Source organism: Vicugna pacos, chromosome X (genome assembly GCF_048564905.1).
Source record: "Vicugna pacos chromosome X, VicPac4, whole genome shotgun sequence".
In the NCBI taxonomy this organism is placed as follows: Eukaryota; Metazoa; Chordata; class Mammalia; order Artiodactyla; family Camelidae; genus Vicugna; species Vicugna pacos.
This window is the reverse complement of record NC_133023.1, coordinates 111430612-111458347: the sequence shown is the minus strand read 5'-3', so window position 1 is coordinate 111458347 and position 27736 is coordinate 111430612. Positions and strand designations below refer to the sequence as shown.

The following is a 27736-nucleotide window of genomic DNA, read 5'->3' as shown; positions in this document are numbered from 1 at the left end:
TTTCACTTAATATCTAACTCACATTTATTAAAAATTGCAGATTACAGAAAAGCATGAATAATATTGGCTTTATTAAACAAGCTCAATTAACTTACCTTTGACTAATAAATCAAAGTATTTAATATCACAAAAGGAATTTTGAGCACGAAATTAACAAAAGGAAAGCAGCTAAGGTATTTTCTGGAGAGAGCAACCACAGACCTCCCTCTAGTGGCAAGAGATAAAGCTGCTGCTGAAAAGCTGAATTGCTTCTGCACTATACATAAAACTGCTCACAGACATTTACATAATTATAACTTAAAAATACTCTAGAACAATATATAAGGAAAATAGATCTGATTTTTGTAAACAAAGGTTAGACCTAATTTTCACTTACTAGAACTGATCTTTCCAGAAAAAAAAAAAGATTTGCCAATGACATTTGGGAAAGTAGGGCTTTCACAAAACAAGTTTATGGAGCCTTAACCAAATCGTGAGCAAAAGAAAAGAGCAATTCTTCTCTGTTGATAAATGTTCTGAGATGGGACATGAAAAGGAGTGGATTCAGAAGTATAAAGTAGTAAGCAGCAGTGGGTTTGTAAAAATTCATGGTACATCAAAAGAGACAATGTAAAATATTACAGGAGTTCTTAAAAACCCAGACACTTTTCATTCTGATAATCAGTTTCAAAAGACAGCTCTGCCACATAGCCATTTTAATTACAACCATACATACTGATTTAGATTTAACTACTGAACTACTACTTTCAAGTACAAGAAGGAACTCAAAATAGAAATGACTTGTGTTACAGCTATTGTTTTTCCCTCAGTTTCAGGAAAAACAGCCTTTATATACACTGTAGTAAGTACAGAATGTACAGAAGACAGTTATATATACAAAAGTGCATTAATATAGTAATACATTTAGCAGAAATACAGGAAAAAAATCCTGGTTAACAATCTGATACATTACAGTATTAAGACTACTTGAAGATTCTCCAAACCAGTCAACTTCCTACTTGCTTTGGTTATGATACTGATGCTACATAACTAACCTTTGAAACTAAAACAAAAAAAAATGAAATTTTTAACCGTCTGTGAAATGTTTTACATATATATACTTGTATTCATCCTTAATAGCTTTTGACAACAGTTCTATAAAACTCCCAACACAAAGATTTAGAATGAATAATACCTATATCTAAATTAGAGTACTCAAAGAGGAAATTAAATTGATCCACTACAAGAACAGACATGGTCTGCTCCATTCCCAAAAGCCTCAGCTAGATAACCTAACCCCATAGTCTCAACTTAAATCCAATTGGTCAGCTACTATTAAAGAGCAAGCAGCTCCACAAAACAAGCCATGGCTTCAGGCCACTGTTCCTTAGAACAATTCAGAATAGGTAAGTGTTAACTTGTCTTTTATACATATTAATTCTACAACTACTTTCATATAGTCAAAATGCATATGTATAATTAGAGCAATTCTCCTTTTTTCTACCCTCATCCCTCACCACAAAAAAGAACACAGATTTATTTCCACAGGTTCCATTGACCACGAAGACATAACAAAGAAATTCGACAATAAAAAGTATCACATATTGAAATCAGAGAAGATCCAATCCATTTTTCCAAGTTCAGTATGAATGTCAAATTAAAAATTAATTTACCATTATGTGATCTAGGTTAAAACATTAATAACCTTAATTTAAAATATAATTGTGAGGGGTGCTGAAAACAAATTATTTTAATATTAGAAAAAATATGAAAAAACTTTAGTGAGTCAACTCAGATCTTCGGTTATACCATGCAACTTCCTTACTCTCAGTAGCCAGTTACTTAGAGGAATTTTCAGAGTTCCTTCTAAGCCTTTTGGAATAAGTAAGTTATTTTCCAAAGAAATAAGAATTAAGCATTTCTAAGGAGCTATGTTCCAGATACTATGCTGACAGAGGTCTAAATATTTCTCAGATGCTTCTCACTCACTTAGCATAATTTGATTGTAAAGATAAAATTTATCTTACTTTGTCAGACTTACAATGAATCCAAAGTTACTACAGTACATGTGTACACAAATACTTATTTTCTACCTAATAGTCCTTTTAAGGATTAAATTTACCTCTAAGTTTAGACATGTTGAATGTCAGTGTGCTCAACATCAGTACCATCATTTGAATGTAACTGGAAATTTTCCTGTCTACCATCTCAAACTATAAACTGACTTTAACCCCTTCCCAATTCCAAGCAAACATTTTTCTTGAAGATAGACCTGCTAAAAGGTAATTTGTTAAAGGGAAGGAGAGTGTTCAGGTATTACACGAATGAATACAACGAATCCCCCAAATTAATAAGAGAATCAACTTGCTATATAATCTCTGTTCTTGAAGTACTTTTTCCTTTAAAATTATCTTTCTAGAGTTATCTGGTTTTAAAAAGTATTCTGGCTTATGATGTTTTTCACGGAAAAAAAAAAGAATACATTGAGCTATACTTTAGATAACTTCAGTGACCTAGCTGGGCCAAAAATAAAGTTATGCAAGTGAAATTTAAGATCTGAAGGTTTTTGTTTTGTTATACACTCTATTATCATTGGTTTGATTTAATGCCTTTGCTTACTGATATCCAACAGTGTGGACATTTTATAAAACGAATTACAACATTCAGATTACTTTTGATTTTGGAAAAGCCTGATATTGACAAAAAGTATAGAGTTCCCCTTTAAGGCACATGAGGCTATATAGAGTAAGCCACGAACAAAAAATTCTGCTAGAGACTCCTGGAAACAAGACTTCTATATTTGTCAGATATACTAACATTTTTGGCTTAAATATGAAGACATTTGATAAATTTCACAATTTTTAAAGCTCATCAGAATCTGGATACCTTTATACAGTAGTTTCTTGAAATTGTTCCTTCATGAGGGATTTTAGCACTTCTAAGAGCTAAATAAAATGAGATGTCCACCCAATCCATAGAGTCATTTAATTATAAGTCAGTTTCTGGAATTCAGCAATATCTAGATGACCCAAAGGACTGACAAAATGGACAAAACTGCCACAGCCTAAATGAAAATGAGACAAGTCTCAAGGAAAAAAAGTGTTATTTTACTCTAAGTTCTTCCTGGGGCGGAATGAGTTAACCCTTTATACTCCACTACACATTATACTACATCAACTTACTTTAACTCGGTTGAAAAACTGTAGAAAAAGACATGCCATTTTGTTTAATTCAAGGTTTATACCTTTAAAAGCTGTGGTAGGGACTGACAGACTTCTTATAAGATCCTTTTTCCAGTTCTGTTGAGATGTAATTGACATACACACAAGATCTCTAATAAAATGTTTCTGGATAAATATGAGGGGATTTTATCATGCCCTCAATTAACAAGGCTTACTTTTAAAAAGGAAAACTTTATTTGCTCCAATGTCAATTCTCTACAGATAAGAACTGACAGTGGAGCAAATAAGTCTCATATTTTTATTAATTGGTTAGTTAGGGTTTATATTTTAAAACAAAAAAAATATTGAGTTGGATTTGTTTTAAATTGAACTCAGAGAGAGACCAGACTAAATTTATAACTCATTCCAAGAAAGAAGTAATTCAAATTTGAATTATCAACATGGGGCATTAAAGCCCTCCCAAAATATAGCATATTAACAAAGACAAGTGAACTTTGTTTGTCTTTTTCTGCTGGTTTTTTTTTTTTTTTTTGGTGGTGGGCAGGTAGGTAGAAAAAGACTTTGTAATCTCCCTCTTCAGTCATAAGCAAACCCAAGTTGCTTAAACTTTAAAATTTTTTTTCTTTCAATCTCTTCCAAACTAACTTTATGAGCAATCTCTAATTTATAGTATTGTAAAGATAACACATCCGGATTTTACAAAATTTCATGGTGTACTTTACTATAAATACTCAAACCTTTATAAATTTTAAAAATTGGCTTTGTGGTGCTTTGGTAAACTTGTTTAATAGTGAGTTAAGTTAAATCTAGGGTAATAAGACTATGTGATTGTTGGGAGAGTAGAGTAGAGGAACTGGTCTTATATCATGACACTGTTAAGGATTTTCTTTTACTCGTCACTGTCAAGTAAATTGTTTCCAACTATTTAATAGATAAATGCTGCTCTACAGTCTCCAAAAGTGGCCTGTTTTCCCTGAAGAGTGGGTAAAGAGAACAATCATTCTCTGGAATTCTGCTTTTGCTAAGAGCAGGTAGAGAATTTAACTGTATTTGCTCTTCTCTCCATTTACTCTTCCTGTATTTGGAAGGGAAAACACAATAAAGTAGATCCCTTCCATCTTCCTCAGAGTATTCTGGGATCTATCCCCAAGCTTTCTTTGGGCTCTCCAAGACAGCCAGGAGCACCAAAGTGGGGGGTAAGAGGAAAATCAGGACTACTCCAACTGATACCCATATACACATACATACTTTCTTAAAGTAAAATTTTAAAGTGTGAATTTAGCAGTCTTCAAAATGTTACAACTATACCACAGACCTCAGCAAAGCTGCAATGCATCAATTTTTTTCTCAGTTTCAATTCTTTAACCTTCAAGGAACCAAAATGAAATCAAAATTTCAAAAACACATGATTTAAGCAAACCTTAAGCAAAGGTTAAGACATTAAATCAACTGAGAATTAAGAATTTAAGTTGTTAATCTTTTTCTTAACAAGTTACCTGATAGGATAAAATGTAAAAAGTAGGAATCTATCAACCTCTGACTCTAGAGTTCAAAAAAATACTGATTACAACTCCTTCTACAGAATCATGATTACCTCCCAAGTTTACACAATAAAAAGAAAACTATGAAAGTCAGAAAGCAGCTTGATTGTCAGTAGTATCAGTTTCCATTTTCTTTAACCCATGTGAATGCTTAAAGACATGTGGGAAAATAAAAGGAAGCACACTACTTCCAATGTTCATGATAACAAACTCTCCATGAAAACATTTAAACTCCATTTCACATTTAAAATTAGAGTTCTATTAGTAGCCAAGAAGCTAAGGTTTTTTTCTATATCACTGCTCAGTGTATTTCTAACAATTTATAGAGAAGTTTAGCAGAACTGTAAGGGGTTTTTTAGTTAATTTTGAACATAACCTGTTCACATGCCAAAAGCTGTTATACCAAATATTTAAAAATTAGAGCTGTGCTGAAAATAAAAAGACCTATGAAAAGAACTTGATAGAGATATTTTCTGCCTTTAAGAGAGTTTCACAGCCTAAAATTTCAAAAAGCAGTGGAAAAGTAGAATTGGTTGTTTTGCTTAATTGATTTCTCCATTTGAATATTAATCAACATAGCATCAAGTCTAAAATTCAGCTACTAGTAACATTATTTTCTCAGTAGTCATCAGTTGCAGAAAGGAATCTGAATTTACATAAAGTGAAAAACAGAAACAAACCTAACAGGAAAGATATCAGGGCCTGATTTTACACCTTTGAGTTAATAATGAATGAAAACAGACAGAACTAAACCTAATGAAGGCACTATTGTAAACAGCAATCCACACCCCACCTCCATAACCTCAAAAAAAGATTTCCACTAGGAATTGAGAATTATGCTATGGCCCTATAGAAAAACTAAACTAAGAAATTATAATATTAAGAATGAAACTGAATCATGATCGCTGCACACACACATATATATATATATACTGACATAATAAACTACTTGTCAGCAGTACCTTGAAATCTTCTAAATGTAAAACTACTAGTCTTTGAAAAGCCCACTTAACCACCCCTAAGTTTAAACAGTCAAAACATTTACTAAATCAGTGGTTCTTAAAACTAGAGTGTGTGGCAGAATAACCTGGTGCTTGTTAAAACACGATGGTGGGCCCCTCCTCCAGCATTTCTGATTCACTAGGTCTGGGGTAGGGCCACAGAGGATGCATTTCCAATAACTTCTCAGGTGATGCTAAAGCTGCTGGTCCGAGGACCACCTGCTAAGAACCACTGACCTAAATTATTAATGGTACATCAGCACAGCCCTAACCAAAAGTTTGGTCAAGATGCATGTAAACAAATAAGGATAGAATACTTAATGCTTAGAAAGAACGCTGATAAATTCACCCTTATTACATCAAAACATCTACATCTGCTTCATGGTCTTCCTCAGTCACTTTCAAGGACAGCACTTCTTCATTAAGGAAGAGCCCACTGAGCCTCTCCTTCCGAGCCTGCCTCTGTTCTTTCAGCTGCCTCTTGCGTAAGGCCTTCTGCTGTAACTTCCGCTGCTTGGATCGCTTCTGTCAAAATAAAAATTTCTACATCAGTGGGGTTCAGTTTTGACATATCCACTGCAAAGTATTTTATGGATCAAATTCTGTATTTTCAGATTAGAGATGTTCAAATTCCTCTGCAGTATGATCCTGGTTCCAGTAAGTGAGCCATTAGCTTAGACTTGAAAATGATTCTTCAAGATTCTATTTTTATGGTATTTGACCAATGAATCTTCTGATAAGGAAGGGTTGAAACTTGATCATTTTGACTAGTTATGGACAACCAATCATTTCTAAGATTTTTTATATCAAATTAAGGTACACCAGTGTCAGTGCAAATATGTAGTGAACAGTACTGAATACAAATGTAGAAAATATTGCCAAAATCTCTAGTGCTTATGCTTTTAAGGTGCGTTTCATCCAAAAGCACGAGCAATTTTATAATGGCTGTGAAAGAACCATGTCTTTTTCATATTAGGCAAATACCATCTTAAAAGCCCATGAGAAACTCAGTGGGCACTCTATTCCTTGTCACTGGTGAAATGATGCCAAAAAGGAATGACCGCATATCCAAAGAAAACCCTTGACAACCAACAAAGCTGGCTATGTTTCTGCTACTTCCGTAAGAACCAGGGAAGAAATCACTGCATATCTTCTAGTCACCACTGGGTTCCTCAAAAGTTATAATAGAGATACCCTTATCATCCAAAGTTGGCTCCAGACTGTCACCACTGCAAGGAACCGAACTCCCCTGCTAAGTATCACAGGACCATTCTATATACACTTAAAACGTCCTATTTTTTATCTGCCCAATAATATTATACAGAACTTTTTCAACTGTGAAAAGAGTAGACAGAAATTAGAGAAAGCATTATTACAGTTGAAAAAGAGCTAAGAAGAAACATTCAAGATTAAAACATTAAGAAAACACTTAACACACACACAAGACACAGAGAACATTCTTAGGAGCTAATAGACAGCAACATCAGCAACATAGTGAGATTCGCTCAGTAGTAAGTTGCAGTCAGTATTGCAATCTTGAGACTCACTCATTATTTCCATCAATTTATCTTACTTAAAACAGACACAAAAATCAGATAAAATTGAAGGTTATATGGCTGTGGGTCAAAACCGTATTTCAAAGCACTCAGCCTAGAGGGCTTTGTCCAACAGCAGAGAATCCTGCTTCTTCAGTTAAAACCAAAACCCACATGCCTCTAGATAGCAGGATAATTTTAACTCTCCAAGAAATTTATATGAAGGAATACTAATGTTAATATTGAAAGGTAAAGTTTTGTATTGATTAGACGTTTTACTTTTGAATCCCGAATCCGCTCTGCTGCACTTGCAGACAAGTTGCTGTCACTGTGTGCTCGACTCATGTTGGCACTGGAGTTTGAAGCAGAGTTTCCAACACTGGACCCACTGCTGCTTGCAGAACTGACCATGCTGGCACTGCTGCTGCTGGCACTGGCACTGGCACCGCTCACTCCACTGGTGCTTGCACAACTAAAGTTGCTTCTCTTCCAGGCCTCTCTTGCAGGCCGTAGGCGAGGGCTATGCTCCTTGATATAGTTTCTGACCTTGGAATACACAGACAAAAACTGGTAAATGTTGTTCCTTCATGTTCTGCCCTCAAAATACTGGAGAAAAGAAGAATATTGTACTTAAAGATTATAGAAAGTGTTACAGATGTACATAGGTAGAATATAAAGACAAAAGAAATCTCTAAAATGTGGAAACAAGTACCAGAAAAATTGACAATGTTCAAAATTCTAAAATATACATTATGAAGCTAGATTTTTAAAAGCATGTGAAATATAATCAGTAAATGGAAGGCTACTGGCTTCCAGAATTTAGGATTATAAGAAAATAACATTCAGGAACAGAAACCAACAGTAAAATAAAACAGATAAGATTAGGCATTTTTAAAGGGTTGCCACTTAAGATGATTAAAGTTAAGCTGTCAATTATATCTAAGATTAGGGTGTTTCCTAGATCTTAGCTAGGGGCCCACAGTACCTGTCTTCAAATGCAAGGCATCAATTTACCATACTAATGAAAAATGGGCTGGAATGTAGAAAATTATAGTATGTCTGTTGAGAGAAACACTGAAATGAGAGAATTTTTTTGTAAATAATGATAAATGCAAAAAATTTAAAAAAAAGCAAAAGTAGAACATAAGTAGTCATTTAGCTATGTACCAGAGAAAAAGAGAACAGCAAAGACTATATTTAGAAGATACCAGAAATGTGTATTTCAGCATAGCAGAAGGAAGACTCATTCCATTTTATCCTAGCCAGGATCAACTACTTCGTAAGACTACTCAAATCCCTCAGATTAGATGTCCACTCAAGTATAGCTCTCAATAATCAGTATTTTGATTCTGGCAATTGGCCTTTTGCAAGCTGAGTTAGAATAAATCTATACCTTAGTGTAACCACCCCTTAAATTTTGAAGTTAAGTTTCAAAACCTATACAACTAAAAAGCAGGTTCAAGATCCTCAGTACTGCCAGTTGAGATGTACATAAAACCTCTTAAAACCAGATGATCTAATATTGCATTTCACAGCAGTGACTTTCACCTTCATTACCTATGTATTTACATATGACTATTGAAGTACACATGTTACAAAACAATGGTATTTTCAATAGTTGTACAATCTGTATTTTCTTTACATACCTGCTTCAGTTTTTCATCTGTGAGACAGTTAAGTTCAATAATAAACTCACTGTCTGTAGGGGAGATTTGAGCAGAAGGATCAATTATTTTAATAATATCAAGTTGCTCCCGAAGACCCATCTCAGTACTGACTTTACGACTCAGATACTCAATGTATTCCACCTATGTGATGAAAAATCATAATAAACAAGGTCAATGCCAAAACCTCTGATCTTTTAGTATGTAATTTATGTTTGAAATATCAGAAGCACTTAATGTTATATTTGTTCCCTGCAAAACAATTAAAGCTCAAATTCATATTTACTAAGCAATCCACATTTATCCAGTAGCTTTAAACAGACAATAATCGAGTTTCACATATTCTCCATATACATGCTTCTAATTAAGAATGTCGAGATCTCTACCTGTTCATCATTTGTCATTGCACTCCAAGGAAGTTCATCTAAGTTCCGGTGCTTGTTTTTCTTTTTAGGAAGCAGGCAAGGTGAACTTGGAATACTGGGTATGACATCAGAAAGTACATCACTCCCACTGGCAATGTCACTGCCCGGTAACTTTATAAAAATAAAGAGAAGCGGGTAGTGAAAGCACAATTTAAGAAGAATAAATTTTAAATGTCACAAAATGTTTCATATTGATTAAAAATTACCTTAATAAAAGACTAGTGACAAACACAAAGTCAGAAGACATTAACTCTGATCACTTCTATTTTAGACAAAGCAGCAACATTAACGTAGTCTTTGTATACACAGTCACTTATTCAATGAGAGATATTTTCCAAAAGCTTAAAATCATAATCAAGACTTGTTAAAATGCTAACTTAAGAGTCAATCATCATTAAGGTTTTAAATTCATAACACAACGTAGGCTAGGGTCCACACAGTATAATGAATAAGGAGCACTAGTCTCCATCTCAGGAGACCTGAGTGATCTGCCACTACCTGGCTTTTTGCCAGACACTACGCTAGATATACTGCCATATAAAGACAAATAAATCATGGCCCTTGTCCTCAAGTCTGTATTAACAACCTCGAGATAATTAAAATAATTTAAAATATGCTGTTAATAGAAAGAAAAACATTTTAAAGACCAGAAGTATTATAAAAGAAAAATTAGAAAAAATGGCAAGAGACAATGTGCAAAGGAGAAAGCAAGCCTAACACAGAAAATCCAATCAGCAAAAATATGTAATATAATTTTATACTGCCTGTTAAAAACCAGCTGGAATGGACTTAATTTTTAACAGCTTTATTGAGTTATAACTGATATACAAAGAACTGTACATATTTAATACATACAACTTGATGACTGGACATATGCATATATCGTGAAACCATCACCACATTCAACAATCAAGGTAATAAACATATCCATCACCTCCAAAGTCAGAATGGATTTAATTTTAAATAAATGTGTTTAAGTTATTCATCAAAAAGGTAAAACATTTTCTTCTACAAGGAGTACATAACAATTTTCAAGAATAATGCTTTCATTTTTACAAGGTACAGAACAGCACTTATTGTTGTTGTTTTGGTTCTATAGACTTTGCAATTACATCTGAACTCTGGATGATTAATAGGCTTTTAAAACTGAAGTATAGTCAATTTCCAATGTTGTGTTTATTTCTGGTGTACAGCACAGTGATTCAAATATATACATATATATGTATATATTCCTTTTCATATTCTTTTTCATTATAGGCCATTACAAGGTACTGAATATAGTTCCCTGTGCTAAACAGTAGGACTTTGTTGTTTATCTATTTTATATATAGTAGTTAGCATCTACAAATCCCAAACTCCCAATTTATCCCTCTCCAGCCTCTTCCCCCCGTGCCCCCACAGCTGGTAACCATAAGTTTGTTTTCTAAGTCTGTGAGTCTGTCTCTGTTTTGTAAATAAGTGTGTCTTTTTTTTTTAGATTCCACATATGAGTGACATCATATGGTATTTTTCTTTCTCTTTCTGGCTTACTTCACTTAGTATGATGATCTCCATGTCCATCCATGTTGCTTCAAATCGCATTATTTCATTCTTTTTTATGGCTGAGTAATATTCCATTGCACGTATATACCAACTTCTTTACCCAGTCATTTGTCAATGGACATTTAGGTTGCTTCCATGTCTTGGCTATTATAAATGGTGCTGCTATGAACACTGGGGTGCACGTTATCTTTTTGAATTAAGAGTTTCCTCTGGATATATGCCCAGGAGTGGGATTGCTGGATCACAGGGTAAGTCTGTTTTCAGTTTTTTAAGGAATGGATGATTAATAGGTTTTTGAAGTCACCAAAAGAGAAAAGCCAATTTAGTCATGAAGATTATTTGGCCTCCTATTGTACTCACTATAATAGGTACAGAGAATCCAAGGAGTGTAAGTAAGTCATGGCCCTTACACAAGAATTTTATATTCAACTTTGTATTCCACAGGTGGAAGAAAAAACATAGGATGAGGTTAAGGAGACCAATATAATTAAAACAGAAAATCAGTGCTAGGGATTTGAAAGTTTAACAAATGAACCATAGCTGTTATATGATATGAAGAAATAGGCCAATAACATTTTCTAAGTAGTAGTAATGATGAAATTGTTCTTAAGGGAAGATGAATCAAAAAGCAGTATGGGGACAAAATAGAGTAAGGAAAGACTGGAATTAGATAGGAAGCTCTTGTTGTGATCTGGGCCTGGACCAAGATAAGCAAAAATGGAAAGAAAAATAGGAACAGATAGGGAAAATTTTGAATGAAATACAATTTACAAGACTGTTTGATAACTGAATGGGTAAGAATAACAGTCAAATGACCACATGCGAGACCAGAAGAAAACTGGCAACATTTCAGTCATACAGCTCATCCAGGTTAACACACAACCCTTAAAGACCTCATTTTTTTTTTACAGCAAGAGACCTGAAGCAATGTTATATAGATCTGCTAGTCTAACACCTCATTTTACAAATAAGAGAAAAGTGATCCAGGGAGGGTCACTGGGTTAGTGGCAGCATCCAAAGTAGGACACAAGGCCAGTGCTTTCAACTACGTCAGGCCGTCTTGCCCTGAAGGTAGTTTGGAATGAGAAAAGAATGTAATCTAGGATATGGAGAGTTTGTAGTGATAATGAGAAAAGTGAGTACAAGTGTCCTTTGAAATGACAATAGTCATTTTTCAATACACTACAAGACTTGTCACAAAGCAGAGTATTTTTCCCCATGGAAACACTGTAATTGGAAGCTACATTACTGATCAAGGACTCAGCATCAGATAATGGGTTAGAATTAAATAATAAGGCCATTCAAGTGGAAATGTCAAGTAGTCAATTGGAGATATGGGATTAGAGCTGCAGATGTACAGAAGAATTAATTGTATGGGTGCTCCTGTGTATTTATTAGATCAGCAGTTTTCCATTTTATAACTGCTAATATATTTCAGGATAAAAATGCTTAATAATTTTCATCTCATATTTTTCACGGACAACAATATTTGGTATATTTATATTATAATCAGTAATTGTGACAACTAAGGAAAATTAAATCAAACCTCTGCCATATTTTCTGCAGTATGCAGCAAAATTTTATGAGTAAGCTCATTTCTGTAATAGCTGATGTGCAATTTCAAATTGCACCTCTAGGTTTTAAGCATGACAGCTGAATTACTCACTCTTTAAATTTTCTATGCATTCTGATCAACAATAAAATAATTTCTCAAGTTCTAAGACTAGTCAAATATATCTTTAATAATAAAAGGACTGCAAGCAAAGAAAACTATCAGCAAAGCAAAATGCTTCGAATACTACTTCAGATGCTAAAATGCAACTTCATTCTAAGGTTAAAATCCTGCCTTTATCAAGTAGTTAGCATTTCTCTTCCCAGACAATCTATGAATCATTTATATTTACTTTAGTAGTAACTGAAACATCTGTTTAAAAGAAAGATGTAAACAGATGCAGTTTTTAATCACAACAGAGGTAATAAGAATTTTAAAACTGTGGTCAATGATTTTTAGCCTATATAATTCTAACACGTAATTTATAATTATCTTTAAGGGTTAATTTACTGTTCATCATTATGAGGTCCCACAAAGACAAGAGAGCATTTTAAACCTTTCAGCATATTTAAATAGCAAATATCCATGGTAACAGAGTACCTATGCTCCAATTTCAGAAGTGGGAAAACACATTACTAAGGCAGGCCTTATTTTTGTTTCAACGTTGTAGTCAGTCATGTGCATTAATGGTGAGTGGTTGGGGATAGTTTTCCACTCGAACTACTCATGAAATGAGTGAGTAAGTCAGCAATTAAAATTTTAAAATGCCTGCCACTTTGCAAAATTATGGATGATAAGAACTCTAAATAAATCATAAGAAATAAGCAGAAAAAATTTTTTCTCAGAATTATCAGAACTCTACCTGATTGCACTTAATAATAAGAATCCTTGTAGTCTGATTTTAAATATGGAGTGCACACTTTTAAAAAAATGAGGCACTGAAGAATAAAAAAGTACCCACACAAATGGGTATTATAGATGCTGTATTATCTATAATAGAGAATAAATAGAAAACATGTAAATAGGGGAATGGTTTCATAAGTTCTAGCACATCTAGTACCAGGAATATTATGTAGCCATTAAATGACTAATTTGAAGATCATAAAAAAGTTTATATATTAAATGAGAAAATTGTATTATAGTATTTTATCCAGAAGAAAAGGGAACACTTCCTAACTCATTCTATGAGGCCAAAGTGATACAAGAACATCACAAGAAAGGAAAACTACAGACCAATATCTCTTATGAATACAAATGCAAAAATTCTCAACAAAATACTAGCAAACCAAATCCAGCAGCACATTAAATGATAATATACCATTACCAATTAGCATTAATCCCAGGAATGCAAGGGTGGGTAAATATACAGAAATCAATTAACATAGAATTATGGGAAGAAACCAAGTGATCCTCTTAACAGATGCAGACAAAGCATCTGACAAAATGTAACAAACACCCTTTCAGATAAAAACACTCAGCAAACTAGGAATAGAAGGGAAATTCCTCAATACAATAATGGACATTTATGAAAAAAACCTATAGCTAACATACTCAGTGGTGAAATACTGAACGTTTCTTCTCTAAGGCCAGGAAAAAGATAAGGATGCCTGCTTTTGCCACTTCTATTCAACACTGTACTGGAGACCTAGCCAGGATAGTTAAGCAAGGGAAAAAACCTACCCAGATTGGAAAGGAAGAAGGAAAACTAAGATCAGATGACATGATCTTAAAATATAGAAAACCCTAAAGAATCTACACAGAAAAAAAAAAATTAAAGCTAATAAATGAGTTCAGCAAGGTTGCAGGATACAAAACCAATATACAAAACTCAACTGTATTTCTATACACTAGCAATAAACAATCCAAAAAAATGAAATTAAGAAAACAATTCCATTTACAGCTGCATTAAAATAATAAAATGTTCAGGAATAAATTGAACCAAGGAATTAAAAGACTTGGACACTGAAAGCTATAAAACATCATCAAAAGAAATTAAAGAAGGCCTAAATAAAGATATGCCATCCCACATTCATGGATTGGACTATTGTTAAGATGGCAATATTCCCCAAATTGATCTACAGATTCAGTGTAATCCCTATCAAGTGCCCTTTTTGCAGAAATAGACAACCTGATCCTAAAATTTGTATGGAATTACGAAAAGAACCTCAAATAGCCAAAACAATCTTGATGAATAAAGTGGGGAGAACTCACTCCTCCGGATTTCAAACCTTATTACAAAGCTAGAGTAATCAAAACATAAGGATAAAGATAAGGATATCCTGGTATAAGGATAGACATATGTATCAATGGAACAGAATGGAGAGTTCAGAACTTAACCTGACCAATTCATTTCCACAAGAGCACCAAGACCATTTGATAAGGAAAAAATATAGTCTTTTCAACAAATGGTGCTGGGACAACTGGATATCTACATGCAAAAGAATGAATTTGGACTTATCTTACACCACATACAAAGAGTAACTCAAAATGGATCAAAGACCTAAATGTAAGAACTAAAGGTCTAAAACTCTAATAAAGAAACAGATGTAAAATCTTCACGGCCTTGGATTAAGCAACGGTTCTTAAAATATGACATCATAAGCATAGCATTCAAAGAAAAAATAAACTGGACTTCTTTAAAATTTAAACTTTTGTTATTTATATAAACTACATCAAGTGAACAGACACTATTAAGTGTACAGACAACCCACAGAATGGGAAATATTTTTGCAAACCATGTATATAAGGGGCTAGTAACCATCATATATAAAGTACTCTTACAATTCAACAATAAAAGACAACACAATTTAAAAATGGGCAAAGGATTTGAATAGACATTTTCCCAAAGAAGATACACAAATGGTTAATAAGCACATGAAAAGATATTCAACATCATTAGTCATTAGGGAAATGGAAGTCAAAACCACAATGAGATACCACTTTACACACAGTAGGATTGCTACAACAAAAAAAGACAGAAGACAGACAATACCAAGTGTTCCCAAGGATATGGAGAAATTGGAACTTTCATGTATTGCTAGTAAAATAGTACCGCCACCTTGGAAAACATTTTGGTAGTTCCTCAAAAAGTTAAACATAAACTTATCACATGACTCAGCAAATCTAAGTGTATATATCCAAGAGAATTAAAAATGTATATTCATATGAAAACCTGTATCTGAATGTTCATAGCAGTATTATTTATAATAGCCCCAAAGTGGAAACAACCCATCAGCTGATTGATGAATAAATAAAATGTGATATATCCATAAAATGGAATATTCAGCCATAGAAAGGAATTGCTATAGACTAAATGTTTGTTATCCCCCAAATCTGTATCTTGAAGCCCTAATCCCTAATGTAATGATATTTGGAGATGGGGCTTTGGGAGATAATTAGGTTTATACGAGGTCATGAGGGCAGAGCTCCCATGATGGGACTGGTGACCTTATAAGGGGACAAACAGACCAGGGCTCTCTCTCTTTCACTTCCATCTGAGGATGCAACAAAAGGCAGCCATCTGCAAACCAGAAAGGGGGTCCTCACCAGAACCCGATCATGATGGCATTCGGATCTTGGACTTTCAGGCTCCAGAAATGTGAGAAATAAATGTTTGTTTAAGCCACCCAGTTTATGGTATTTGTTATAGCAGTTCGAGCTGAGTTAAGACAGGAATAAAATACTATAACATGGATGAACCTTGAAAACATGCTAAGTGAAAGAAACCAGACACAAAAGCTCATGTTTTATATGAGTACATTTATATGAAATGTCCAGAAAGGCAAATCCATAGAAAAGTAGATTAGTGAGGGCAGGAGGAGATTGGGACTATCTGCTAACAGATATGGGTTTCTTCTGGAGTGATGGAAATGTCCCAGAATTAGATAGTGGTGATGGCTGCACAACATTGTGAATATATTAAAAATTGCTGAATTATACACATTAAAAATATTAAAATGGTGCATCCCAGTTTTTTTAAAATGTTAATAATTTTTATCCAAATCATATTCACAATGATTTGTGAAACAGAAGCAGAATTTCAAATAATATAGAATATAATAATAGAGGCATTGTCGATTTTTTCCTCTTTAAAAACCTCTTAATTTTCTGTGTAGCATTGTTTATGACAAAACTGAAACTAACCTAAATATTCATTATTAGGGGGCTGATTAAATAAATTACGATGCAATTATCAAAAAGAATGAGATACACTAGTAGAAAAAAGCAGAGGGCCAAACACTGGCTGAAGTATGATCTCATTTTTGTGTCTTTTAACATTCTGCAAACATACTTGTAGCTGCACAAGCTCTTAACAGTGGTAACCACAGCAAAGTCAGACTTGGAGACATTTTTATTATGCCATTTTGCATTATTTGATATTTTAATAAAAATTGTTTGCAATAAAATATTCGATTCCTCTTTTGGAAAACAACTTCAAGTACTTAGATGGATTTTAAAAATAGTAGGTATTCAAGTATTTGTTGAATATAACAGTTGCTAAATGCAAGGAAAGCTTCTTCAAATGTTATTGTCTTTTACAATCAGAAAATGCATATTGTGCCCAGAAATAAGCCCATGAACTTATGGTCAATTAGTCCATGACACAGGAGGTAAGAATATACACCAGGGAAAAGACAATCTCTTCAATAAGTAGTGCTGGGAAAACTGGACAACTACATGTAAAAGAATGAAATTAGAACAATCTCTAACATCATATACAAAAATAAACCCAAAATGCATAAAGACCTAAATGTAAGACCAGATACTCTAAAACTCCTAGAGGAAAACATAGGCAGAATACTCTTTGACATAAATTGGAGCAGTACTTTTTTCAATCCATCTCCTAGCATAAAGGAAATAAAAGTAAAAATAAGCAAAAGGGATCTGATTAAACATAAAAGCTTTTGCACAGCAAAGGAAACCACAAATAAAACAAAAAGACAACCTACAGAGTGGAAAATATTTGCAAATGATGAGATCAGCAAGGGATTAATTTCCAAAATATACAAACAGCTCAACTTAATATAAAAAAACAACCCAGTCAAAAAATGGGCAGAAGACCTAAACTGACATTTTTCCAAAGAAGACATACAGATGGCCAACAGGCACATGAAAAGATGCTCAACATCGCTAACTATTAGAGAAATGCAAATCAAAACTAAAATGAGGTATCACCTCACACCAGTCAGAATGGGCATCATTAAAAAGTCTACAAATAATAAATGCTGGGGGGGGGGCGGAGGGTGGGAAGGGATAGACTGGGATTTCAAAATTGTAGAATAGATAAACAAGATTACACTGTATAGCACAGGGAAATATACACAAAATGTTATGGTAGCTCAGAGAAAAAAATGTGACAATGAGTGTGTATATGTCCATGTATGACTGAAAAATTGTGCTGAACACTGGAATTTGACACAACATTGTAAAACGATTATAAATCAATAAAAAATGTTAAAAAAAATAAATGCTGGAGAGGGTATGGAGAAAAAGGGAACCTTCCTACACTGTTGATGAGGATGTAAATTGGTGCAGACACTATGGAGAACCTCATGGAGGTTTCTTAAAAAACTAAAAGAGTTACCATATTGACCCAGCAATCCCACTTCTGAGCATATATCGAGATAAAACTATAACTCAAAAAGATACACACACGCAAATGTTCATGGCAGCACTATTTACAATAGCCAAGACATGGAAGCAACCTAAATGTCCACTGACAGACGAATGAATAAAGAAGGTGTGGTATACATATATACAAAATGGAGTATTACTCAGCCATAAAAAAGAATGAAATGATGCCATTTGCAACAACATGGATGGACCTAGAGATCACCATATTAAGTGAAGGAAATCAGACAGAGAAAGACAAATATCATATATCTCTTTTATGTGGAATCTAAAAAAAAAAAAAGACACAAACGAACTTATTTAAAAACCAGAAATAGACTCACAGAAATAGAAAACAAATTATGGTTACCAAAGGGGAAAGGGGTGGTGGGGATAAATTAGGAGTTTGGGATTAGCATATACCCACTGTTATGTATAAAATAGATAAAGAACAAGGACCCACTGTATAGTACAGGGAACTATATTCAATATCTTGTAATAACCTATAATGGAAAAGTATCTGAAAAAGAATATATATATATAAATACACACATATATATAAAACTGAATCACTTTGCTGCATACCCGAAACTAACACAACACTGTAAATCAACTATAATTTTAAAAAATAATTAAAAAAAAGAAACTTAAAAAAGAAAACGGATGTTACAATAACATGATCTACATTTTCTGAAAGACTGTTCAGAAATGCTGCCTTATAATGAGTTCAATTTGCCACAAAGCCACTTTATATGGTATATGTGCCACAGAAGAAAAAACACTGTCAGGTGAAAAACATCTCTATGTATGAAGAGAATACAAAATGAGAAATTATATTCTTCATAACAATGAAATATTATGTATTTATGATAATAGTGGTTTGTGATCTTAGATATATAATGTGACCCTAATGTAAGGATATAGTGCCAATAAGGACATGAAGGCTATTTATTAGTAAGGAGTAAACTTGCTTGGATTCATGCACAAAAAGGTACTGATGATATATAACAATGGGAACACTATACAAATATTAAATTACATGAAAATGTACAAAAGGTAATCTGTAGCATCAGAAGCCTAAAAGATACATTAGCAAAAATAAAAGATACATATTTCATCTAATTTTTAATGCTGTCAGAGAATCTCCAGGACTGAATAAACATTGGAGAAATTCACCTGAGGTAGAGATGAAAATACCAAAACAGAAATTCATACTTCTGTGTATGGAGCAATGGCGGTAATATAAGAAAAAAACACCTACCTGCCATTCAAATTCACTATCTGACCAATCCCAGTATGTGCTAATAGAAGAAGATACATCACTGCAGACACTCCCCTCAGGGAATAGATCAAAGGACGTGAAATCTTGATCATCTAATAGGGAATAGCAATCATCTTGATCTCCAACAGAAACTGACGAAAACAGCTCCTCACTACATTCTGAGCTGGCAACACTTGTTCCACAGGATGTTAAGTTCCATCTAAAAACACAACACAAAAGAAATCACAACAGAAACTACAGAATCCATACAAGTTTAAGATATAGGATACATTTATGAGGAATGTGAGTGTATTTTTAGTTATAAGAATGATATTATGCTTGTTTTGAAAAGAGTCCTTAGCTTTTAAGGATAAACACTAAAATATTTATGAATGAAATATGTTTGGGATTTGTCTCAAAATAATAAGGAAGAGGTTGAGGAATGAGCAGGAGTATAGATAAAGCATACTGCCATATGTAATTGTTGAAGCTGCATGATGGGTATATGGGGTTCATTACACTATTCTCTGCTTTCATATCTGTCTGACTAGAGTCAGACTGAGTTCAAATTCTTGCTCTGACACTTGCCTGCTGTTTGATCTTAAGCAAAACACGCCCTTTCTCCAAGCCTGTGCCCTCATCTTCAAAATGCAGTTACTGTGAACATTACATGAGAACCCATACAGAGCACTCAGCGGACATAAGTGTTCAATACATGGCAGCTATTATTATTATTAAAGGAAGAGGGTAGCCATTGAAGGGCAGAGAAAAGCACCAACAAAGTATACAAGTAGCTCAAAGTATTTCCTATATTTACATAACTTTTACACATTGATGATATACAGAATCATTGTAAAGATGTTGAAAGAAGAAAGGAGTGATGAAGATTAAAATGACCAATAATTCCATTATGCAGTAATAACTGACCTATAATATTTTGCTACATTTTCTACATGCATATATATTTTTTTTATGGAATCAACATTCTGTGTGTGTGTGTGTATATATATATATACACACGAAATATATATATTTTAGTAGCCACCTTTTATTCACTTAACACTATATACTGACCATTTTCCTAAGTGTATTATTAAACATTTTAATGCCTATATAATATTCAATTGATTAAATGTCTCATAATTTAACATTATTCCTTTAATAATAGATAATTAGGCTGTTTCCAATTTTTTGGTATTACAAATTATACCGAAATACACCTTTTTGTTTATAATTATTTATCCAAATATATAATCTCTCAGGATAGATTACTTGAAAGGAAATTATTGAGTCAAAGAATATGAACACTTCTAAGAGTAACAGTATACTTAGCTAAATACCTTTCTGAAAGGCTACACCAATTTATACTCCCAAAATCAGTATATAAAATTGCTCATTTCACCATAACCTTAATAGCACTGTAATTTTCATGTTAAAATTACACATCTAATAGGAGAAAAACATTTTATATCAATTTTATTTCTTTGCAAGATAAAAATTTAAGATATTTATTAGCTATTTTGCTCTACCAATTTACTGTGTGTTAATATTTTTCCTTGTTTAATTTGTAAGAGTTCTTTATGTATCAAGGATATTAACATTTTGTCTGTATTATTTCTTGTAGGGTCATATTTTTTTTTTGGTCTTAAAATCTACAAATGTTTTCTTTTATAAATTTCCATTAGCTTTATATTATTAATGAGATAAATCTTCACTGCTTTGGCAGTAGCCTAAGGAATTAATCCTTAAGATAATGATTTAGTATATCCGATACTAATAAGGTACTGAAATAATGACTTCCTAAAGAAAAGCCTGTTACTTACCTATTATTAGGTTATTTCTCATCTTTCACTAAATCCAGTTTTTTCTTGAATTGTGTATTTCCCCTTTAAAACTTCCCCTCTTTTTTATATACCCAATCTTAATTCCAAAGTTCTTGATCTACAAAATTTGTGCAGCCTGACAATTTTACAGCACCTTTTCCTTTCTGCTAAAGGTAGAGTATTTTAAAACACTGAAACACACACATAGACACACACACTTTAAACTATTATAGTGCAGTAGATAGAAAAGCCTTTTATATCACCAAACTTTTATAAATAGGCAAAAATCTAAAATTCATCTAAGAATCCTACAATATCTTGTAGCATTACCTAGTTTCATCACATGCTTGCTAGGTAGGCAGTATCCTCATTTTTTAAAAATCAACAAACCTAGTAGAATTAACCATACTGCCCAAGTCATGCAATAAGGCAATACAAACTGTGAATGGCAATTAGAAGTTCTGTCCTTTCACCCACTCAACAAACATTTAGTCAGTATCTTCAAAGTGCCAAGTACTGTGTCATGTGCTAGGAAAAGCTGTTACATAATTGTTTTTAACGAGAATTTCTTTTTAACTTGCAAAAGTTTAGTAGAAATGTGTTTCCCTTCATGAGTAATAATGACTTTTTTTAAAAAAAATGCCACATTTAATAATCTAATGATTAGATCACTGACAAGAGAGTCAGGAATTTGCTTGGTTCTGTGCTCTTACCTTAGGGCAAATTCAGTATGTTCCTCAGTTTCCCATATCTGTAACTATAATATATATAACAAGGTTATGTGTATTCTTAGACGCCTTTGCTCTTTGTTTTCTTTTTTCTAAAAATTAACAGTGGTAAGGAAATTGGTCTCATACTTGAAACAAATCTTTTACAAAATAGAAAAATAGTACTTTTAGAGATTTTTTAGAAATTCTATTATCTTCTAATTTTCAAATATTATGTTTATTATTATTTTAAGACAATGTGGATAAAAACAAAGTAGGAAGTACTTTCATCCACTGCTGGTGGATGAATAGAATACATACATATATATATATATATATATATATATATATATATATATATATATATATATATATATATATATTCTTTTTCAGATTCTTTTCCATTGTAAGTTATAGGTTATAGATTAAATTGGCATAATCTTTCTAAAAAGCAATTTGGTAATGTATATATAAAGAGCTTTAAAAAGGTTCTTTAGACTTAGTAATTGACTTTCTAGAATCTATCTCTTTCCTCAAATAGAAATTTGGAGAAAAGATGTATGTACAGATATGTCCAAACAATAAGCCAAAAAAAAAACAAAACAAATGCCCTCAAAATATTGGGAATAATTAAATGATATAGCTATATCTGAAAAATCATGTTTTTATAATCATTAAAAATCATACTTTCAGGCTATTTATTGAAAAAGATGATGATGATGATGATTAGAACACAATGTAAGTGCAAATGGCCTGGTCACAAATTATAGAGCCTGATTCTGATTTTTAAAATTATATATGTACACAGAAAGAACATTAAAAGTAACATCAAAATGTTGACAGCTGTTATCTTTTGTGAAAAGGATCATGAGTGGTCTTTATAGTTTTGTATATGCCCACAATTTTCTATAATGAACTTATATAATAGAAATTTAAGTGATTCTTTTTAGACTGTTCTGCCGGTTTCAAATGTTTAACACAAGACCACTGTGTATGTGAACTCAGCACTGAAGTATTCAAATTTACAAAGCCCTTATACCTTATTCCACTAAGAGAAAACCACCTAAGATCCTAGCTATAACCATGAAATTATTTACAAAGGAGACTTTCTCCATATCTTATAAGAAAAATGTTGAAAAGAATCCATGAAAGGGAGTTTAACTCATTATCTAGGCTTGGTGCCCAAATTTTAACTTAAAAAAAAGGAAAGCCTAGAACATTTATCTGCAAGGCTTTTCAGCAAGCATACACAGATGAAGGACTTTCAATGGTATTTTGGTAAAATTAAGAAAAGCACGTGCACTATATACACAGTCTTCGCAGCCCTTTCTCTCTCAGGTATACCTACCTACTACCTCTCAGGATGAGAATCCAGCAGGTGAGTACTGTGGAATGACGTCCTACTATCAAGTGGGATGAAAGTCATTTCAAATCCATGCCACACATTCATTTTCAAGAAACAGTCCCCTGTCATCACTTGTAGTCATCACTGACTCCCTGCCAGAATTCCCATAGAGCCACCCTGACCTCTGCTACATCTCTGGAGCCCAACAGGCCACCAAGGGCCCAAGTTATAACAGATGACACAACCCCCCTACTCTACTCACTCAAATTCCCAACTCTCCTCCCAGAGACCTCAATTGTCTTGGGATTATTACCCATCCCTCCTACTCACTCTACAGCATGGGAAGCAAACAACATTTCATTTCATTTCATTTCTAAGGCTAATTCTTCCATTTGGGCTTTAAGTAAATCCCAGCCATCTCCTGTCATTCCACCTGGTCTTGTATTTTCAATTTCTCCCTTTCCTGTGGGCTGTTTCTAAGGAGCTACAATCTCTATTTTCGGAAAATAAAAACTAAACAAGGCAAAAAACAAATCACTTTTTCCCCCAAATTACCACATCTCTCCTTCCTTTCCCTGCTAAATTTATTGAAAAGTTTCTTCTGTTCTCTTAAGCTTTGTTATCCACCGTTCTGTTGCTATCACACTATTGGAATTTCTGTTCTGATTACTGCCAGTTCTACATTTCTAGCCTGAATAGTTCTCCAAAGCTTGATCCTCATTTTCAACTTGTCTTAACAAGTCCCCAAACCAAATTCCTCCTGCCTCTGCAACCCATCCCTCTTCATGAAATGTGGTTCTCCCACCTGCAACTCTTCTGCACCGCTAGTTCTCTAACAAGACAGGAAAACTGTGGGTGGAACAAAAGGTACACGGCAGTCTTGGGGGTTTTCTGGTTAATGGTGACGAAAATGGAGCTCTGAAATCACAGAAATGAGTAACTGCTTTATACAATACGTAGTTCATTTTGTATCTTGCCAATAGGGTGTACAAAAGTGAGACACTGTCCTCCCACATGCTTTTCACAATTGTTCAGTGTCAAAGTACTGATGTACTTCTCAAAGGTGAAGAGAAGAACACACTGAGTAGTTCATATTAACCCCCTTCATCTCACAACTTAATTATAGGACCTATCAATATCATTATAATTTTTTCAATTTGCTAAATGATATCCTTCTTTGATGACAGTGGAGGTTACATGGGACAAATGCTAACAGAAAACCCACAATTACAACAGAAAAATCTTTTCCCCGAAACCAAAAAAAGTCTTAAAAACTATATATACTCCATATTGATATTTCAACTGAAAATACTTAGGTTTTTTGGCTTACTGAAGTTTATTTTATTCTCCCTAAATTCCAGACAAACCCACCTTGTTCATAAAATCCTAAAAGATACTCCTAGGAAGCTGTGAATTCTTAGGAAGCTTGCTATGTTCATGTAATTTATTTTCTACTGAACCTAGACCAGTGACACACCAATCTAAGTCATGGGTGATTCTAATTTGAACACTACAAACATCCGAACCTAGGGATCACAAGTAACAGTGCCTTGACTCTCTTGGTTAATGAAGACTGCAAATATAGCCCAGACTCCAGTAAATGAGCAGGCACAAAATTGTCATCATCATAAGGTCCTTTTCAACCGCATTATTTAAACAATTACCACAATTTTGTTATCTGGTAACAATGAAGAATTTGAGCAAAATAAAAAGTAAATCAAGTATCTACCCACTGACAAGCTTTCTACTTTCAATGAAACTTGTTTTATAATGACTAAACCCAAGGCAGACTATCAGAACTTAACTATTCAGATCTGGTTTTTGGATTGTTGCTTGAATTGGTGAATGATGCGATATAAAGGAAAAAAGTGACACATACAACTCCAAAATAAAAGAACTCCCCAAACTTGGTCCACATACATGATTTAGCTGTTTGCTTCTCCCTGAAAAGAAATGACTGGAAGCATACAGTCCTCTCAAATGCCACCTTGAGGAGAGGGTAAGAAGGTTGAACATTCCAGAAGGAGAAAAGACTTAAAAAGCAAGGTAGCCTAGGGAAGAAACATCATCTGCTGCTTCCCCTAGTCTCTGCGGAAAAGGGTACAGAGAAGATACATTAGACCTCCTGCTACCAATCTGAGCCTTGTGAAAACTAGGGTAGGAAGAGGGGTGTTAAAAAAAAAAAAGCAGGCAGTAACTAGAAAAAATAATGCTTGACTTGGGAAAACCAGGGCTGAACAGGAACCACCTCCTCTATCTTCACTATCCCATTCTGAAAAACAACCTTGACCTTACCAAGGTCTGTAAGAAAAGGAGTAGAAAAACACAAGGAAAAATGGGGAGGAGAAAGAACAGAACAAACTGTAAAAAATATATTATTCACCATGCTTCACTCCCTGTCACCCCCACACATTTTGGCAGCACTTACCCTCAGCCTCTGTCCTCATTCCCTTGCCCTCATCATCAGAGCAGGGTAATTCTGAGATCATTTATCTTTCCCATGTATATGATTTACTCCAATGCTGCAAAACTTAAGTATTAAATATGCACAAAATTATTCTTTTATATTATTTTCCAATGCGAACAATCTTAAGCAAATGTCATAAATATGTTACATTCATGTTACAGTCACATCATAGGTCAAATAGGCTTCTGTGAGTTAGTCTAAGAAACTCTAACAACCATTTATAACACTGGAGCCATTAGTTCTGTTCCAAGTTTTACCACAGGCTCCAAAGGAGTAATCCTGGCTTTGCCTAACTCCGTTTTATGACCTTGAACTCAGTCTTTCCTCTCTGGACCTCAGTTTCCTCATTTTTGCAATGAGGACTTGGAATAGTTGAAACAAATTTCCTACCGCGTCCTTTTCAAATGTGTTCTAGTGGCGTTCTGTATGATTATTTAACAATAACATCTGCTTTCAGACTATAACTTTCTTTTAGGTAAGAATCATATTTTACATATTCCTTGTATTTGTAGAAGCTCAGTAAATCTGTAGACTGATTTTATGGGATTGAGGGGCATGCAAAAGACATTACAATGTAGAAGGATTTGTTCTGTAGATGAGAAATCAGAACTAGACTCCTTAATTCAACTCCAGTGTTTTCCATAGCTGAACCCCTCTCCTCCTCCCTCCTCCCTTGTTCACACACTCTCCCAGGCCTCTGTGTGTGGTGTGTATATACATATACATATATATACATAATATATGCTATATAGTACACACACATATACCTATACTATAGGTTGGGTCTATGTGTAAAACATCCTCAAATCCCCCTTATTTGATATAACACTTAAATGTCTGCATCAGGGAATTCTCCAGAACACTCTATATCTTCTAGTAAAAACAGTTAGGGGGTTCACCGTCTGAATAAATTTGTTTAAGCCAGCCCATCCTAAGCCTCGCTCCATCCCTCCACGGGGGGAGCAAACCAGGGGACGTGCTATATGAAGGAATCTTCCAGATTTAAGCTTATACATTTTGGCAGGGCCTACAGCGCTAGGAAAAAGAGTTCATAAAGGGGGAGGGGGAATCGTCTGGTTACCTAGAGCTTCACTAAAAATTGGGGGATACGGGGTGGAAATCGGGCTGTGAGACAGGTTTAAAATCGGGAAAAGGAAGATTCTAGCTTTTAAAGTGCCACCTTTCGAAAGATCTATGGATTGTTTTTGAGCCATCCGAAATTCACTCTATGGCGTACCGGAAATGGAAGGGGTTAAACTTCTTGTGGATGGATGGAAACAGGGAAGCATCTAAAAATCAAGGGTGGGGGTTTGGGATTCGCAGGATACAGATGGGGCGGGAGGGAGAAAGGAGGAGTCGCTTGGTCAGAAGATGAATGGGGGCAAGAGAGCGAGTAAAATGCCGGCCAAAAGGAAAATCGGAGGACAGGGGTGAAATAGGGAGGGGGAGAGGGAAGGAGCCCGGGAACCAGCGCCGGTCGCAGGGAGGTGGGGGGAGGGGGCGAATGGAAGCGCAGACCCGAGGCCGAGGGCCAGGATGCAGGCGACCCCGTGTTCTCCAGCTGGCGGCAGGGGTGTGGGCAATTTGCCCCTGCGCTCAGCGGAGGTCCGTACCTGTTGGTGTGGAAGCGGTGAAGCGGGTCCGTGCGATGGCAAGACGAGAGCTGGCAGCCGAAATCGCTGATGTCCAGGCAGCCCGGCTCCTCACTCGGGCAGGTGCCCACCCCGCGAGGGGGTCCCAGAAGCGGGAAGGGCTCCTCGGGGGTTAGGAATTTCTCGTACGAGGTGGTGGCTGACGCCTCGTCGGACATGGTTGGAGAAAGTCTGGCTCGGGCTCCCTCTCCGGCCCCTGGCTGCTCCCGCGTCCGCCCCTGCCCCCACTCTAACCTGTCTGCGGTCGCCGCCGCCGCCGCCGCCGCCGCCGCCGCCGCGCCTGAGGGGGTGCCCGCCGCAGCTCCTGGCAGGCTGCGCGCCGCGGCCCACCGCTGCCCGGGGAGTGCCGGGCGGCGTGAAGGGGATGCTCGAGGCCACACGGGCCCGCCGGCCACCTAGTCAGCGCCTCAGTGGCCTCTGCAGCAGCCTCAGTCGCCGCCGCCGCAGCCC

General features: G+C 34.9%; 1 protein-coding gene across 1 annotated transcript; it reads right to left on the bottom strand.

The window, feature by feature from the left end:
* On the bottom strand, positions 1–27448 carry FAM199X (family with sequence similarity 199, X-linked). The gene is made up of 6 exons (XM_006216534.3): positions 27248–27448; positions 19293–19512; positions 9289–9438; positions 8885–9046; positions 7518–7784; positions 1–6228 (listed from the first exon to the last, which is right to left on the bottom strand). The coding sequence occupies exons 1-6, from the start codon at positions 27442–27444 to the stop codon at positions 6058–6060; spliced, it is 1167 nt and encodes a 388-aa protein (XP_006216596.2). The 5' UTR covers positions 27445–27448; the 3' UTR covers positions 1–6057.
* Between the last annotated feature and the right edge of the window lie 288 nt (positions 27449–27736).